The following is a 19472-nucleotide window of genomic DNA, read 5'->3' as shown; positions in this document are numbered from 1 at the left end:
AAGTTTAATTTCAGCCCGGGTTTCTGAGACAGAAATAAAGTCTTCTGGAGGGTAACACGACTTTTTGTATTTACATAAATTATGACAAAACGGAAATACTTCATGTCCCGCTTTCAGAGACCAATTTCTTGTTCGTTTATAAGAGTGACTAGTACACTTGGAATCTACACAATAATCTAATGCCTCATCGCCACTCAAATGTCTGCCGCCACAAATCACATCAATAGATTTTCTTTGTTTTATTGTTTCTGTACTTTTTCTAATTTTACTATAGCTTTAGAAAAGAGAAATAAGTAGTTTTGTTTCAGGGTTGACCGTTTAGGACGCAAAACGAAATGCTTTTAAACTATCACTATTAATTCTTGGAGTATTGGGAACCAATAGCGTTTGATTGAAGATTTACTTTTTGCAACACTTTTTTTTTTATAAAGAAAATAATTTATTCAAACTTATTATTTAGATTGAACCATCAAAAGAAATCAAAACGTTATATAAATCACGAAAAGAAAAAAAAAAAAAGTATGAAAATTAAAAAATTAAAATTATTAAAAAATAATTGTACCATCATTTTCAGCATTGTTAAAAGTCTCAAAAATCATGTTTTTCAATTTTTTTTTTTTTTTTTGATTTTACACCTTTTATTTCCTGTGAAGCCTCAACTTTTTATTCTTTTTCTTTATTTTTTTCTCCCGTGTAAAATCCCAAAACTTTATTTTCTTTTTTTTAAATGGCTTTTAATACGGGTAAATTATACTATTAAAAAAAATAGCAGAAATAATTTAAAAGACGCCTGATTAGTGAATTCTATACAGCTAAAGCATGTTTAAAGTGTAAATTTAATTTTATGAAAACTGTTTTCTTCTAAATTGATTTTAATTAAAGATCTTGAGCTATATTAGCTCTGAGATAGTAGATAGAGAATTATTTAATAAGTTCATCCTTCCCCTTTTGATATTTATTCTATTAGTATTGTGGTAAAAATTTATAACCGACATTGTCAAATTTCAAGTTCAAAAAAAAAAAAAAAAAAGAGCCAATCAATAAATTATTGATTAATAATCTTGTTTTTTAATTAATAAAAATTTGAATTCAAGCTCTCTAATCAAGAAAAAAAATTTCCTTATTTTTAGAAGTCATTTTGGAAAAGAAATAAAAAAAACAGATCAACTTTATAGCTAATGAAACACTATGAAAATAGTTTATTATACCCTGGTCCCTGTGGATTAAATAAGTTTATTCATAATTATTTTTGATAATTATTTTGTTTTTTCTTTTGAATCTGACCGTGTTCTTAATTTTTTTTTCTTATACGCATATTTCTCATCAAAAATATATTTAGATGTTTTAAAAATTTCGATAACCTACAATATGAATACCGTGAGAGATATTTTCAAAGTTCGTTTAGCTACAAATTTCTATAATCCCTAGTTAATAAAAAATTATATCTAAATTGAAAATAAAAAAATTGTGATTTTTGATTTTTGTGATCAATTTTTATTATTTGCACTCTATTGTGTCCAGAATCATTATCAGAATGTTTGATTATATCATAGATGGTACTTCTTAGTTATCCAAAAACAAGTAGATTGACTTATAGAGAATTAAATTTACAACTTCGAAAAAAGAAGTGTATTTCGAAAAGTAAAATTAATTTCGAAAGAAAAAACAGAATTTCGAAATGTGAAATTACTTTCGAAAGAAAAAAAAGAATTTCGAAAAGTGAAATTAATTACATAATTGCAACTATAAGCACAACTATAAGGGCTTATTCTCATTAGATTTGCGATCCTTTTGGGAAGTCAAAAAAAAAAAAAAAAAATCTTTTTCACAAATTAGGTAAAAATACTATGATTTATAAGACTTTATTGAATTTATATTTTGAAGTAAATAACTAATTAACAAGAAAAATAAACTTACATTTTATTTTGTTAGGTGGAGGACATCCTTAATTTGTTCTTTCATGAGGTTGAGGACATCTTTGAGGAAGATTTAGACTCCGGTTCTGACTCTGAAGAATGTGCTGCTACTTTCAGCTGTACCACAGTGGTTCCGTTTGCTCCAGCTGTAGAAAACAATGTTCCTTTAGAGGATAGCAACAACCATGCCGTAGATTTCTTGTGTGAACCTACCTCAACTCCTGTTTCGTCTGTTCCATCTGAACAAACAATCGCTGGTCCAGTTCTTGAACTATCCCCTGCTCTTGCACAACTAGTTCCTAACGAACAAGCTGTTTGTATGGATGTAGATCAGACTCTAGCTGTTTCACAAATTAAAACAAAAAATAATTTTTTTCAATACTATAATGGGTAATCAGATAAATATTCAGTTTACCATCTTTTTCTAATTTTAGAACTTTAATTTATTTAAAAAGAATTATTATTTCATATTACCATATTTGCAAACGAAGCACGTGAATCGAAATAACTTTATCTGAAACATTAACACCAATGACGTTGACGTTGACGTTATTTTTTTACGACTGTAGTGTTATATGTATCATAATATAATATTTGTTTCAGGCAATTTGTCACTGAAGGAATGTTTGTTTTCTTGTAAGAATAATTACTTTGTAAATTATATGATTTTAAGGAATTTTTTTTTAAAAAATGTTTTTGCTTTCTAAACTTTTCGCTACAAAGTATGAAGTAGAAGAAAATTAAAAGATGAAAGCTTATAAAATTTTGATAAATTGATGTACTTCTTGGTACTTGGTACTTCTTGGTACTTCTTAGTTATCCAAAAACAAGTAGATTAACTTATAGAGAATTAAATTTACAATTGATTAAATAGAAATGCAATAAAAGTAAAAAAAAAAAAACAACTTCAAAACATAAGTGCATAACTGTTTCTTTTGTGAAAGATTTCTCTATAAATATAAAGGATTTCTCTATAAATGTTAAAGATTTCTCTATAAATAAAATTAACTTCTCTCTAAATTTCTAAATGGCAAAAACAATATTATTATTTTAAAAGTTCTACTAAATCGTAAAACTGATGTAATAACAGCATTAAAGGAGGGGAAAAAAAAGTTCACATTTTAAATTCTTTTCTTGATTTTTATAAGTGGGGTTATCACTCCAACACGTAACATGCTAAACGTAGATTTACCAAAAAAAATATTAATAGTAAATAAAATCTTTTACTATCAGCTTTTATTGTTATTTTTAATCGTAGAAGGACAAAAAATATATAATAATTCCTAAATTTATGATAGAAAGACCATAGTTTTTCGAGAAACAGCGTCTACTTAAAGCTTCTTAAAAGTTTAAAAAAAATAGAAATCTTGTTTTTAATAGTAATTATTTTTTACTTAATTACTCAAAGCTATAGTTTACTAAAGAAAATATTCATGAAAATGATTTTTTTTTTCGGCCTCTTTTTTTGAAAAAAGTTGATCGTTTAGAGATAAAACAAAACTTTAATTGTAATCTCATTTTTGGTTTAAGGGCTCCTCACATGTACAGAAGCAAGGGCAGCTATGAACCAAAGTGATATTAAAAAATAACTTGAACACATATATTCATACATATTTATTAATTAAAAAAAAAAAAAAAAAGAAAATTTCTGATATTTCTGGCAAAAAATTTGCGCAAACAAGAACATGATATGAAGTGTTCACCATTTTTTATGCATCCTTAAGTATGGGAAGGGGTCAATGTCCTGGAACCGCCTTTTACCTATATATGCTACTCCTAAAATGATGAATGGTGAATTAAAAAACATGTTTGATAAAAAAGAAAATTACAGTTTTGGTTTGTCTTCCTTGCATGCTTGGCTCTGTACCTTTGAATGCTTGCTACACATTAGCTACCGCTTGGACATAAAAATATGGCAAGCTAAAAGCAATGAGGAAAAGTGTCGTATCAAACAACGTTCGGAAGAAATCAAACAAAGGCTTAAAAAACAAAAGGGACTTATTGTAGACAAACCAAAACCTCGTTATGGCAATACAAATGATGGCAACAAAGCTCGCAATTTTTTTCTAAATCCAGAAAAGAGCGGAAAGATTACAGGATTAGACGCTGAACTAATGGACCGTTCCCTCTATAGAAAAAAACCGCAATGCATTTTGGTCTTTGTACTTACTGATAATAAACAAATTAGATTTAAAGCTTTTTAAAATAAACAATCAAGTATTTTAATTTAAAAAAGACTTTTCAAAATGATTTTAAATGATAAAATATCTTGTAATAAACTAATAACTCATTTTATTGAAGAAAAAATTACTGTTGAGTCAACAACAACAACAAAAGGCCGGGTGAATAAAAATGAGCAATTGCTTTTACTCAGTAATTGGTCAGCTTTACATGAATAAAAACTTTAACAACTTTTCTTTGTTTTTTTTTCACGTAAAATTCAACAATTACTGAGTACACTGCTTATTTTTACGTGAATAAAAATATGAGGAAAAGCTGCTGAAGTTTTTGTTCACGTAAAGCTGACCAATTACTGAGTAAAAGCAACTGCTCAATTTTTATTCACCCGGCCTAAAATACCGCGGTGGCAAAACTTGTTGTGTTCCACTGTGCATCAATAATTCGCCCAAAAACAAACTTATCATTTTAAATCATCCCAAAGAAACAAATGTAATTAGTAGGAAAAAGCATTGTTCCTTCTATTTTTGCTGTAGTGTAAGTCTTTATTTGAATAAGGACACATTTTTATATTTTCATACTTTTTTATTGCAGTGTTTTCATTTATTTCATCGCAATTACAAGCTTTGTTGCAAAAGTTATCTTTATTGTTTTTCAAAAATCTGTTCAAAATAGAGGCAAGAAAAATACTTTTTTTTGTCTGTTAATAACAAAACCAAAGTTTGAAAATTGTCAAGCGTTTCTTTCTTTCTTCAAGCCATAAACTTGTAGATTGTGATAAAGTAGCTCTTTCCAAAGCCTTTACTTTTTCTTTTGATAGAACTAAATGTTTTGAAATAAAAATTAATTGAGTTTCATCAAATTCAAATGAATCACTGAATTCTACTTCAAATTCATTAATTATGGTTGGAATGAATCGTTGATCCTACAGCTAAAACGGGAAATTAAAAAGACTCAAAATTGTCACCAAGTACTTACACACAAATTGTTGTTAACACAATCCAGTTTTTTTACCGCTTCTTGGTGCGGGTGTCTCTGTTAACGTTGTCATCCACTCTTTTCTGTGTAAAAGTAAATTTTTTGTATTTTTTGAACCTTCTTTAATGAGCATACGGCTGTTTCGAGACATTAGATTGTGGTTAAAAATTTACTAATAAACAATGCAGTTTTTAGGAAAAAGTATTTTAAATGCATAAACCACGTACCTATTGCACATTTAATGTTTTAATCCAGTAGCACAGCTTGGGGAGGAATGCAGAGCTTGGGGAGGAATGCAGAGCTTGGGGAGGAATACACAGCTTGGGGAGGAATGAGCCATTCCTTCACGGTTAGTATTGAACCGCGGGTCACTAATACTTCACGTTAAAAAAGTTTGACTTCAGCGTAAAAACATATTTACGTTTGACTTTTATGTCTTAGTATATCATTAGAAATCTCGTGTGCAACATTATATTTATTTTTACCATATGTTATAATGCCTCGAATCTATAAAAGAAACACTTCGAAAGCAAAAACTTCCAGTAAAGATATGAAAGATGCACTACATTTAACCCAAAAAGGAAAAAGTATTAGAGAAACTACAATAACTTCCAAAATACCCTATCCAACGCTTCGTCGTTATTGGAAAAATTTTTTGCTTGATGAAAATCCAAGACTTACCCCGAATTATTATGTTAAAAGAATATTTATAGACAAGCAGGAATTAGAATTAAAGGAATATATTTTGACTTGTTCAAGAATGTTCTATGGCCTTCCAATAAAAGAATGTCGGTGTGTAGCTTTTGTATAGATGTATGTATTGATTTTGTATTGATTTTGTATAGATTTTGTATATATGGTGTATAGATACTTTTATTACATCTTAATATTTGGAAATAATCATTTGTCATGGCAGAATTTATTATTTATGTTACATTATTACTTAATTATGTTATGTTTAATTATAAAGTATTTGTTACTTACTTAATTTTCAATAAATTAGTTAAAGAAAATATCTAATTTTAGTTTTATAGTAATCAAAGATAATGGCTCACTCCTACCATTTGCTTGGTTCACTCCTACCCATTCACGGGTAGAAGTGAACCAGTAGCAACACCTGCGTTATTGTTCAAGTTATTAAAAATCTGAAGATATTTTGATATTTCATGTATTACTGTTAGAAACCTAATACATTAGGCTACCTTAGGGTCCTTATCCTATACTTTTTCCACTTTTGGTTTTCTTGATATAATCAATTTAAATCCTCCCCTATGTGCAAAAATTGGGGTTGCACAAAAGTTTCCAATTCCTGATACAAAAGGACGCTTTTGTGAGTTGTTTAGATCCTTTTCTAAATCACTCTTTTCAAAGGAAACTTTGGAAAGCTTTATTGGTTCTGAGTTTTTTCCTTCAGCAGGAACATGCAATTGCTGTAACACTTCTGTGCTTATTCTATCAAATGGTGCAAAGTTTAAATTTAATTGTTTATATTCATTTAATTGAAATAATACTACAGCAACATACTTGCAGCATCCTCCCATACAAGGTTTACAATTTCATTTAGCATACAAAGTATCTCCTTCTTTCTAACAAAAATGTACATAAATAAGGTACTGATTGTTTTTCATTGAAGCTGAAACGTTATCTTTAATTAGAAAAGACTTTCAATGTTGGCATTAGGATTAACGTCTAAATTTTCAACGAATTTTCAGCTCACCTTAAATAGCTGATACCCAGACATTTTATGCTTTGAAGCACCTCTAGCTCCGAAAAAAGCTCCGTCTGTACATCTAATTAGATATACATCTATTAGTAGAGTGTGTACATCTATTAATAGATGTACAGACTCTCCTAATAGATGTATATCTAATTAGATGTACAGACGTAAAAAGACGTCTATAGGACGTCTTTTTCAGACGGTCTTAAGGACCTCTGAAAAAGACTTCCCCTGGATTTTCACCGGAGACCAACTAAGGACGTCTTACAGACAAAAAATCGGACGTCTTATGGACGTCCTTAAAACCTCATTGTGCCCGCTGGGTACATTATTGCGGCCTCCAGCAGAAACACAGCCAATAAAAAAGAACATGGAAAATATGGTTTCCGTGTTTTTTTCTCTGGTCCTTTTGTTTCAGCAGTGTTCCACCACCACTATAGCATCATCAAAAAAGTACAATTTTAGCTCGTATACCAACCATATATACCAATATTACCAACATACTTATGAGTACGTTGGTAATATTAACTGCAGATTAAACTCAGAAGGTCAGAAAAACTGGGAAAGGTTCTTAAGAATTAATCATAAAATAATGAACCCGTAAGCTATAATAAAAAGCTTTATGATCTCCTTCCAACATCGAAAATTGTGTGACTCTAAATAACAATAATAAAAAAAAAAAAATTATAACTGAATAAATTTTCATAAAGCTATAAAGTTTTATAAAGCAAAGTAATTAAGTAATAAAAATTTTTTAAAGTTTTAAAGATATATAAATGAAAAAAGTTTTATAAAATAGTAAAGTTTTAAAGTTAGATTTTTTAGATAATAAAATAAATTCCTAGAGCTTGATATAGAAACACGTGTATAAAAGTCTTAGGAGCTTATTATCAAAATGCGGAATACCAGTTTTAGGAGATTTCAGATATTTTTTCTCCAAAGAAATGCTACATGGTTTCTTAACTAACTAATTCAGCTTCATTTTTAAGTTACTTTCACATGGTATTAACAATCTTTTTAAGTATCTTCTTAAAATTATTTTTAAAATTTAAATAATATTTTTCAAAAGCGACTTGATGTCAAGCTTTTATATTATTGACAGCACAAAAAATGTAGAGCAGTAAAATATAAAGCTTCAATTTGCAAACCTTTCAGTAACAGAACGTTGCACCCTCTGAAGATGTTTTTCCATCCAAACAACTTTCACAAGCCTTCTGACCAGAAATATTTTTGAATTTATTCTTAGGGCATGGAGAGCAACCGCAATTATTAGATGTGTTAGGTTCATAGCCAGGAGGACATTTTTCGCAAAAGTAACCATTTAGACGCGGTGCAGAGGCTTCTGGACAAACCTGGCAGAAATTTAGGTTTGGAGACCTTCTCTGTAGTATTTGGTCTATGAACATTCCATTATTACTACAGCACTTTTCAATTTGTGGTTCGTCTAATACGGTGCTGAGCTTTGGTCGACTCAATATTTTTGATTGAAAGCAAAACTCTGCTTCTGCTCGAAGAAACAATTTTGTTGCAGAATAAATTTTGGGCAAAACAGGATCGGAGCGAAGTTCAATGCGCCATTTTGATCCGTCTAATCGAGGATATAATTTGCCTTCTATTTTACCTTCTACATTCAAAACAAAAAGTTCCAAACTTTTTACTGCATGGTTCAAATGTATATGGATTAGGTTAAGTGCACTTCTAATGATTTTCTCTATATTGATTTGTAACTAAAAGACCACCTTCAAACATATAGGACTTCCCTGCCAACTGGTTTTCTAATAAAACTAACTTGATATTGGTTTCATGAGAAAAATTAAATGGTGGAGGTAGATGTATACTTTTTTTTGAGAAAAAATGGTCCTTGGTCATAGAAATCCATCCATTTTCCACGAGCCACTCTTTGTTCGGAATACTTAAAAATGCAAACCCCTTTGTAAACGCAGTATCTTGAGTGTATAAAGTAGAAAGGTCAATGGTATCATTTTCACCCGTCATAGTTGTTGGGATTAAGAATTCATCTGTTTTGGTGACACAATTCGGACATTCCCACGTGTTATTTGGAACAGTGCTAATTAATGTCCCTGGATCAACACCAGGATTTTCAAGTAAATCTGTGCATACTGGTTTTTCAACTCCATGATTCATGTATATCAGGTAATTACAAGCGTTTTTTATAATTGTGATCTTATGATACCTTATAAGATGGAGAGCTTCGTATTTGGTGAGAAGATTTTGTAGTTGATCACTAGATGATCCTTTCAATGAATTTGAAAGGTTTTTAGCTGCATCTTCAGCTATAGTAGCTCTTACATATATGGTGAACCTGTCCATTATTGTAGTTTCCTGCGATGCTATTTCCTGATACAAAGCAACCAATACTGCAGCAGCTACCTTGGCTTCGGGACAAAGACCTTTTTTAATTGGTTTATTAGCTGCAATAGCTCCCAATTCCGTGTCAGGATTTTCAATTACTTCACAAAGCTTGTCTAATATTTGACTTAAAATTGCTTCATACTCACTAACATCAACTGCAGTTATTGCTGGTGAATATTTGTCATAGCGTTCAACAAAGTTGTTAAGCTGCTCGTTTGTAAATTCTTTGTTTTGCTCAATAGTTTGAAGAAAACGTCTTATGGATTCAAATAGATCTTTGTTTGCATTTACCAGGGTAGAGACTTTTCTTATTAGGCTATTCAACTTTGGGATTGTATTCGTTTCAATATAACGAATTTGCTCCGTGATTAAATTTTGTTTCGCGACTTCACCAAACGCTTCTTTTATGTCAACTACTGAAGCATCACCTCCAATTAGAAATTTAAAGGGATTGTAGGCTCCAGCAATACGAGATGAAAGAACGAAAAATTTAGAAGCACTATCTGCTTTTGAAACATCTAATGCAGTAGTCATTATTTCAGCTAACAGTTTTGCAAATTTGAAGGACGTACTATCGCATCGAGTTTTTGATTCAGACCAAACTTTTAATGCATATTCTTTATGGGACTTTGCCATTAATTTATCAAATTGAGAAAGTGTAGGAAAGTATTCTCCCAACTGGGTTGTAAACACTTGACCCAAGGTATCAATATTATTTCGTATAGCTTCAAAATTTCCTTTAGGGAAGTTATAATTTAGAAGCCCAAAATGGTTAACATCACGGTACAAAACAATGTTGTTACTTTTTGCCGGCTTCGCGAAGTTTTTAACACTGTTCAAAAAAGCCTTAACTTTGCAAAACTCAGGATAAATTGGGTTTGGAACATTAAAAGCCCAATTTCGGCATTCCGCAGTTAGCTCGCTAATGGCAGCTTCTGTTGATTGGTAAAAATTGTTAATTGAACCGTCTACTTTTATCTTTTTTACAACATCCATTAGTTTATACGGAGAGCATTTGGCACACTGAACACTTGAAATATGTGATGTGCAAGACTTTGATACCGACATCTGACATTGTGTTAACAACTTTTCTTTTCCATTGCAAACAACCGACGTCAAGAAAAGAGGAGCATTTTTCATAATGTCGGTTTTTTGATAGCTAAAAACTGGTACAGGAATTTTGAATTCTTCACCATACAGATGATTGCAAGCTACTTGAGCTGCGTTTAAATCCCATATATTGGCACAAATCGGAGTGTCTTCAAAAACAATGTATCCCTCATTTTTTTCGAAGTTAAATGGTATTAATCTAAGTTTAGCTGGTTCCAAGCAAATAACGGCTGCCCCATTTGATGGGCCACAGTTGTGATGTGTTTTATGCTCGCATTGTTTAAGACTGTACTCGTTCCCATTACAAACAACGTCATCCATGAAAAAGTTGGGATTTACCTGCTCATTTCCATATCCTAATGCAAGTGTACCAGGAGGAAAGTTCAAGCTTTTACAGGCAAATTCTGCGGTTTTGTTTGTCCAGAAGTGATCGCATATTGGTTGTCCAAATATATTAACAGTACCGAAATATCGGCTATCTATAAAATTTAATCATTAAAAAATTTAATTTTGCGCAAATATTATTTAATTTAAAAAAGTGTAATGTAGCTTTAATAAGAATAAATGTGCCTATGTGTGCTTAATGAGGGTAGAAATAAGTTTTAAGAGTTTTTTTGTATTTTTTTTCAAATAAAAAAAAAATTATTACTCTTCATCCCCACATAAGGTACATTTATACATATATGCATTTATATATATATATATATATATATATATATATATATATATATATATATATATATATATATATATATATATATATATGTATATATATATGTATTTATGTTTGCAAAAATGGCTTAATTAAGATTAAAAAGTCTGATGAAGTGGTGAATCTCATTATTATAATGTATATTTAGTATGTTAATAATTTATTAATAATGGTGCACTTAATCCCCCAGATACTGTAACATTTTTTCTAGTTTTTCACATACTTATGTTTGAAAAGGTGAGTCTTAAGTTGTTTTTAATTTCAGTCTCTGAGTATTGTGTTTTACATCCTATTTCATCGCGCCAATTCAAGCAGTCATTATTAGAATCACATTGTTGGTAATATCGTGCGCAGGCTCTTCCGTTGTAGCATTGGAACTCTTTGCATGGGTTAGGACAATCTTCCAAATCGTTTCCACATTCATACAAAAAACCCGCTCTTGCCTTGCAGGTGCACCTCTGGTTTTCTCTAAAAAAATTATTTTTTTGTAATAATTTATATGTATGAACTAAAAAAACTTCGCATCACCTAATCTCCATAACTGTATAAAGATTTTCACAATACATTTTTGTGTTCTTTGAAATAAGGATAGATAAATAAAATTTTTTGGCTCAAGTCCAAAATCTATTGAAAGGTCAAGTTAAATCTTTAAAAGAAAACAAGTTTGTATATATATTTTAGAAATCGTGTTTGCAACATATTAAACAACAATCTAAGCAAGAATCTTTCAGGACCAGCTAATAGGTGAATTTTAGAAAGTTAAATGGTAAAATAATTAATGCACTGAATGATACAAAGTTTAAACAATATTGCAAAATATGTGGCGCTAATCCATCACAAGAAAGAAAAATGGTGGCCATAAGGCTTAAATAATTTCCATTACTGGATATGTAAGTTTATATTTCTTTAGGACTATAAAACCGATGCAAGGAATATCCAAGCAAGAAAGGGAAAATTTTGGTATCTGAATTTTATTTGAAATAAAAAGATAAGACAAATCAAAATAAGCCTTTTTGTGAAATAACCCAAACACACGAAATACAAAAAAGGGAAGCGGCCGAAAAACGCTTCGAAAATTTTATTCATATATTACCCATGAAATTATAAAAAAAGCAGAACTAATTTTATTAAATATGATTGATAAGTGTTCACAAACTTTTGAAAATACTAGTTTCAGCTATTAGAAACAACTGAATAGAGTTTTATTCGACAAGGCGAGTTTACTCTAAAACAAAAACAAAAAAGAGAACCAAGTATACTCCATAGCTCATTGATTTAAGGGTTTTTTTTACAGACATCATACAAAAAAAAATCCCCAATTACGAGCAGTCGTAATTACGAGATTTTATTTCCGCACATTTTCGTAAAACATGAAATCTTAAAGTAAAATTTCAGAAAGACAGTGTAATTACAAAAAGCCTGACGGAAGAGGTCTTTAACAGACAAATTTGTTACACATACACAAGAAATGTTTTAAAAATTACAATTAAGTGATATTTTGGTGTCCATCCACGCAAATAAAATGTAATTAAATTTTATGACAAAATTTATTTATTTTACATTTATTTGGGTGGGTTGACAAAGCAAAAACAAAATCACTTAATTAAAATTTGACAAAGCTTCAGTAAAAGTATATTTAAACACTGGAATGTTTACGAATTTAAACGTGAAACAACGATAATAGTACATGAAAATTACAACTGACATCCTAATTTTTATCTCTTTATAAAAAAAATTACGACTTATAGTACCTTTTTTATTAACGTTATTTTAACGTAATTTAGTAATACTACGGAACTAAACGTTTGTAATGCAGATGTCTAGTATTTTACGTTATTATTTTAGGAGTGAGATAAACTCATCACCTAACCGTTCCATCAGTCACTTTTATGAGGCAAAAGTAAAAGAAAGGTTTTGAAATTGTTTATTTTGTTTGAGCTTTTTTTTAATATTAAATTTACTTTGGTATACACAAAAAACTATTTCAACGATTTGATGCATAATGTTCTTTTATCAACCACCCCGATAATGAAATATACTGGATTTTATTTTTTTGTTAAATTTGATTCAGTTTATCAAATTTGAATATATAGGAATACAGCATCGGTATCTGATTATTGCTTACATAAGTCAACACAAAATGCATTTCAGTTTAAAAAAAGTTAATTTTATTGATTTTAACTAAAACTATCTTTTGTACTTAGTGAGTCACGCGAAGATATATTAATTGTACAATATACTGAGGTATACTGTCCATAATGTTTACTGCAACATCCAAGTGCTAATATAAATATACAATTAAAGTTATCCTTTCCATATGCCGTCAATGAGACTACATAGAAAAGTATTAGAAAAACCCAAAACCTAACAAAAAATTGGGTGGCTCTAGCTCAAATGTAAACGCCATGTCAAATTACCCCAGGATAATATGAAAAAGTTTATTTGCCTTTTAACAAATTTAAACAAATAATGTAATGTTCTGCACCAGAACATCATATCATTTTATGTCAGGTTTACAGAATGTTCTGCAGAATGATCTGGTACGGAACATTCTTCAAATTTATAATTGAAATCAAGTTATGAAATCTAACTGCTGATTAACATGCAAAAGAATCCAATTATTGGTTTAACTATTAATATCGCAAAAAAACATCTCTTCCAATACACTGATGATAAGTTATTAAAATTACTGAAGCACTGAATCATAAAACTGTTAGCATCTATTAGTCATTTAATGGCCTGGTTCTATACACACTGTAGCACATTTATATACGTACGCAATATGTGATTTGTGGGTCATCCCAAGTATGTTAGCCTAGCTATTTTAAATTTTTTAAATAATTGCACTCGTCAAAAATTACCAATGGTCAATATAATACAGTTAGTATGAGTTTAGAATTCATGGAATATCAATATATAAGTCAAACTTAAAATATCATCATCTACACACTTTGTAAAAGAGGTGGAGGTTAGGATGAGCCATTACATCAATATCCCATCCATTTCCTCCAAACGGATCCGTCACTGAGTTCAGGGTTTTGTTCTTGATAGTTTATATAAAAAAAATGGTGAAATGACCTTATTAGTTTGGATTCTAAACAATCCAGTTATAATTTACCTTATAGAAACTTCACACACTGCTCTACGAAGTCCAACCCATTCAACTTGTTCGGCAATTTCAGCCCTCTCTTCAAAACTACATATTGTATTGCAGCACTCAGTTCTTTCTTGTTGTTGAGGGCTAGCTCGCTTGTTTCTTAAGAAGGATAAAGCCTTGTTTTCTTTCAAAAGCATTTTCGATGTCGACTGAATACAAAAAGTTAAAAATGCAAAATACAAAAACAGTATTCTAACACTGCATATGTACTTGTAAACAAAACTCCTAAGTTTATATCTGAACTTTTTTAAGTTAAAAATGCCTCTGCAATTATTTTCTTTTTTCCAATGAAATTAAGTTTTCTTACTTTAGTAACATCTTTCGCAACTAAGATTGATAAGACGGATGTAAATACCAAAATTTTCCACCTTATCTTTGATTTATTCATGCAAAGCTGACTATACAGTAAAAAGTAGAATTAACTCTCTTTTTAAATTTTATTCGTTATTCGTTGTTCCTAATTATTCCAAAACTTTCGATAGAAGATTTACATGTTCATAGAGGACACAAATCTTTTTTATATCTCTTTTAAATTTACACAGTTGAAAATCTGTTTTCGTTTTATTGTTTTAAGCTAATTCAAAAATCTCAGTATCCAAATAAATATACATTTTTTCTCACGCAATTTTTCTTTATAAATAACAAATATTTAAAGTTGTGAGATGTCTGATTCCACAAATAAATAAGGTTATATAACTGAGAAATATGTTTTTACCAGGCTTCCAAAGAATTACTTTATGTTTGGCCCACTAAAATGAGGTTTCCTTCTGGCGACGACCCAAAGGCACTCAAACTTTTAGTTTATTAATTGTTTGGGTTGCTTGAGGAAATGATAAAGTCTATTAATTACTAGTTGTCTATTACAAACATATCAATATCTAATAAGGAAGGTTTAAAAATTTAGTATTGTTAAAACAAATCCATTATTATTTTATAATGATGGGTTTTTAAAATAGAGAAGCAAAACCAAAATTAGACATTAAACCAAAATTAGGCAAGAGTATCGTACAACAGTCAGAATGACTTAGATGTTTATCTGTCTTTAAAAACTTTGTATTTAACACTCTAAAGAGGCCTGGTGAATAGATTTACCATGGTCAATACAGCTAAAGACACTCCTTTGGAATCTGTACCTAGAACAAACCAAACTGAAACCTCTCTCTCTCGTGTATATTATAATGCTTCGGAAAATGCTTTGGGTTGTTAATTTTTTTAGCTTTTCTTTTTCAGAGGACCAAACATTTGATGCTCCATCTCTCTTTTTAATCAAAAATTCGAACATCGACTCTTTGGTCCACTGATTGTTTTCGAGTAAACTCATTTTTTTATACTATACCAAATCGTTGATATGGAAATTTCAGTTTTGTTTGCAATTTTTCTCAGAGAATATTTTCCTCGCCACAATCTAAATATTACCTATCATGTTTCAAGAGATAACTCCAATTTTACTGCCGTTTTCTATTTAAAAAATTAGCTTTAATCAAAAAATAACAAAAGTAATTTGTAATTGAATTTTGCCCTGACAAAGAGTTGTACAACAACTAATCCTTTTAAAATAAAAAAGAATAGCTAAACGTTTAAGTTCCTTTGCGTCTGCAACCAAAACATATTTTAATCGAGGGAACAAGGCAGAGATACATACACATTCATAAACCGTGGAAAGTAGAAATCCGACCTAAGAGTCAAAATGTCAAAGGGTAGAGCAAATTTAATATAAAATATGGCCGAAAATATATTGGCTGACTAATTTTTATTATGTCTGTTAGCTTATATGTTTGTAATGTTTTCCTAATAAGCTTAAAAAATATTGATACAAAAATGGGAAGGTTGGAGGTGTTTGGGGGGGGGGGGGGGCGGGGGAAGAGGTTGAATTTAAACATTTATTAACCTATATCGTAACTCGATTTACTGATAAGGTTTTAGGTTAACACAGGTTAGGGTAAGGTTGCTAATATTGTACCGATGCCTATATTGTACTTTTAACATAACTCGTTATTTTTACAACCTACAAGAAACCTTTTAATTTATTTTTTATCTTTGCTGAATGAAATTAAGTAATCAACTGTTTTTTTTTGTCATTCAAATGCATTAAGGCCAGAGTAAGCTCTTGTTGGTTTGTTATTGGAGATTTATTGTTTTAGGGATTTATGGCTAAGCGTATTTCACTAAAAAAGCAAAAGATATGATTTGTTCAGTGTATTTATGTTAAAGCATAATTTATCTAAATTCAAAATAAATACCTAGAATTTAAAATATATTATTTTTATTTGTCAAATTTTTTAATTAACTGAATGTCAGATTAGTTGCGTTAATTGTACCTCAAGGTATACCCTAAATTGTACCGACGCAACCATTCTGACCGCTAAAAATTGCGTGCAAAGTTTAACAAATGCCTTTTGAGATTCCAATTAGAGAAATATCTATACTTACAATACAAACTTCACCACTTAAAAAAAAGAAAATTTTCATTATTACTCTGGTATTGAGAAGCAGTCCTTAAAAAGATGCACTCTCTAGTTCAGTTTTAACAATATATCAAGGCTGGTGTTATGTTGACTTGCAGGTGTTAATCAAAAACAGACGCAATATATCAGAAACATTTGCCAAAAATAATGCTTTTATGTATTTTATTTTAATATATTTAGTGTGGTTGTTTTTAAAACAGATATAGTATATATTGCTTTACATTATTTAATATAACTATCTTTAATACCTACCTTCCTCCTCTATTCTAATCTAAGCTAACCCATTGGTAAACATACAATTTAAGTAAAAGTTGTATCATATGTGGTGATACCTGTTTTCTCATTTCTACATTTTATAAAAACCATTCCTTTTAATCAGTTTTTTTAATCCCTTAAATCTAAAATCATAAAATATTTGCAAAGTTGTAAAGTATTTGAAATCAAGAAAGTGGTACAATATTGAATTGAGATGGTATAAATAAGGATCTAGTTTCCTTAATTGTACTCTTAGCGCTATTTTTTTAGTTTGATTCTTCGAGACTTAACGCTTGTTAAACTTTGAGTTTTCTTTACATCTTTAAAACAAACAATCCCTAAATTATAAAATACATTTGAAAATCTATGTTTCCATTCAGTAGATTGCCTACATTTTTAAATTTGAACTTAGGGGGTACAATATTGGCAACCTTAACCTATTTTACCAAATAAGCTGTGTTAACCTAATAAAAAATATGCCAATAAATTAGGGGAGATTTAAAGTTATTTCTCGTCACCACGTTGCTTTAAAATAATTTACAATGAGCCAATTATGCTGGCGCTGGTAAATTGTTACATGCAGGCCACATGTAGCACTAGATAGTTGAACCAGGAAAAACGAAATATTTTACCAGGAATTAAAATTTTCAAGATTGCAGGATTTTGTTTTGCATTAAAGTTTTACTGGCATAAACTTTATTAAAAAAGGAATACAGTGATTAGTTGTATAACTTTAATTACACTCAAATCAAAGTAATTGTACTTCAACGTGTTTTATAAGATATCGTATTTGAACATACACGTGCCATACTAAAAGAGATACACGTTCGAAATCATCTCTCTATGTAGAAGTAAACTAGCTTTTAGCGAATGATATCGAGACTTAAGTTGCCGTGAGACTCTCAATAATATTTCAAAGACTTTTTTGGCTGGAAACTCTTTTATACAACATCCAAATAGTTTGAAAATATGAAACGAAATAACGATGCAGTTGTTATGTATACATTTGAGTCAGTTTATTGAGTTTTCTAAGTATTTAGCTTTGGTCAAAAATTGACTTTCGGTTGGACTCTAATTTTAATTTCTTAGGTAAAAAAAACTTGGAAAACTTTTTATATAGAAATTTTAATATTTTATATAGAATATTTAAATAGAAATTTACCGCGAGACTTCTTATAAGCTACCTAGGTGATGACTTAGCAACTTAGGTACTTCTCATATGCTACTTAGGTGAAGATATTTCTTCATAATAATCCTAACGTAATAGATTATTACACATTATAAGCTAAATAAATAAGGACATTGGTTTGACTGTTCGTATAGAGAAAATAGAAATATTTAATGAACACAAAGCAATTGCTTCTGAAATGGATCTTTTTTGATTTTTATGACTAAATATTGATAAAATAAAATTTATTGACTGATTTCTGATAGCGGTGCAAGAGTTCATTTGGTTGATTTCTGACTGCGGTTCAAGGCGTTCAATTGATTTATTTCTGATAGCGGTGCGAGGCGTTCATTTTCTGACTTAGGGCCTGTTTAAATGGAAAGCGGGCTGGCTCGGCAAACGAGCTTTCCATATAAACAGGCCCTAAGTCAGAAAATAAACCAAGATATCAACGTCATCAATATTTTAACTTAATTTTATTTTGCCGAAATATCGACGTCATCAATATTGTAGCTTAATTTTATTTTGCTCTTACATGAATAAACGAGCTAGCCCGGATCGCGAGATCTCACTGTTTTTTGCCGAGAACTCGGCAAACGAGCTGGTTAATTTCTGATATAAATTTGTACGCATGCGTACAAATTCTTACATTTTTTAAATTTGAAAGCTTCCGCGTAAAATAATAAATTTAATAATAAAATTAGCAACTACCGCGAACTTAAAATTTTAGTTGTTTTGCTTTTATAATTTTCCAAAGATCCAGTATCTTTTAAGTAATATAAAGTAATAGCTACTTTTTTATCTGCTGATAGAGCTCTAGAGTTAGGCGAAAAAAGCTCAGGAGATAAATAAGGGCTTAACTCTGAAACCAAATTCATGAAAAGAAACCGTGAAAGCCTAAAACTTGTTTCCCATACATCAATGGGAGCTACACCAGTTATTGTATTATGCCACCATAAATCAGTTCTACCAGTTTTAAACCAGCAACTACGATATTTTCTTTTAAGGCGCCTCTCTTTTGCTTGTTTCATTTTTTTGAAGTAATTGTGATCGTTTTCGTAAAAGAATAATATTTAAAAAATTATTAAATTTAAGTTTGTGAAGCTTATACAATACAATTAGGCTTTTAAGAAGCATTATTTGTGTTATAATGCCAGTTAAACATATTGTTAAAATGCAATGTGTTTTTTTGTCGCTAGCCGCCATCTTTAAAGTGACTATTTTACCGATAAAGAGGCCAGCCCTGCTAGAAAAAGCCAGGCTGACTTCGATATCATTTTTTATTTTTGTTGGCAAAAAATCATATAACCAAAGATGGCTGTCTGTTACAAGTAAAATTTTTAAAACTGAAAAATTTCCTTAAAAAGCAAATTAGCATCTGTGAAAAGTTGACTTCGGAAACTTAAGAATACTCTTTTCTTTTTTTAATTTCTTCACTAATCA

The 19472-nt window shown here is 30.0% G+C and overlaps 1 protein-coding gene across 1 annotated transcript; it reads right to left on the bottom strand.

Annotated features, from left to right (window-relative positions):
* Positions 1–8348: 8348 nt before the first annotated feature.
* Positions 8349–14628, bottom strand: LOC149878657 (uncharacterized). Its single transcript, XM_090072273.1, has 4 exons — positions 14449–14628; positions 14103–14290; positions 11208–11452; positions 8349–10751 (listed from the first exon to the last, which is right to left on the bottom strand). Exons 1-4 carry the CDS (start codon positions 14527–14529, stop codon positions 8488–8490), a joined length of 2778 nt encoding a protein of 925 aa, XP_089928399.1. The 5' UTR covers positions 14530–14628; the 3' UTR covers positions 8349–8487.
* Positions 14629–19472: the final 4844 nt, after the last annotated feature.

The sequence above is a fragment of the Hydra viridissima genome, unplaced genomic scaffold (assembly GCF_058129835.1).
Source record: "Hydra viridissima isolate aposymbiotic clone 2 unplaced genomic scaffold, HvirCarnegie_v1 scaffold_14, whole genome shotgun sequence".
NCBI classification, from domain to species: domain Eukaryota; kingdom Metazoa; phylum Cnidaria; class Hydrozoa; order Anthoathecata; family Hydridae; genus Hydra; species Hydra viridissima.
The sequence above is the reverse complement of the archived record's forward strand: the minus strand, read 5'-3'. Positions and strand labels throughout refer to the sequence as shown.

Coding starts and splice junctions, on each gene's coding strand:
- LOC149878657 (XM_090072273.1), bottom strand. CDS start 14,529: ATGAATAAATCAAAGATAAGGTGGAAAATTTTGGTATTTACATCCGTC. Junction 11,453..14,102: donor GTGTGTGAAGTTTCTATAAG/GTAAATTATAAC, acceptor TAATTTTTTTAG/AGAAAACCAGAGGTGCACCT. Junction 10,752..11,207: donor ACTCACCTTTTCAAACATAA/GTATGTGAAAAA, acceptor TAAATTTTATAG/ATAGCCGATATTTCGGTACT.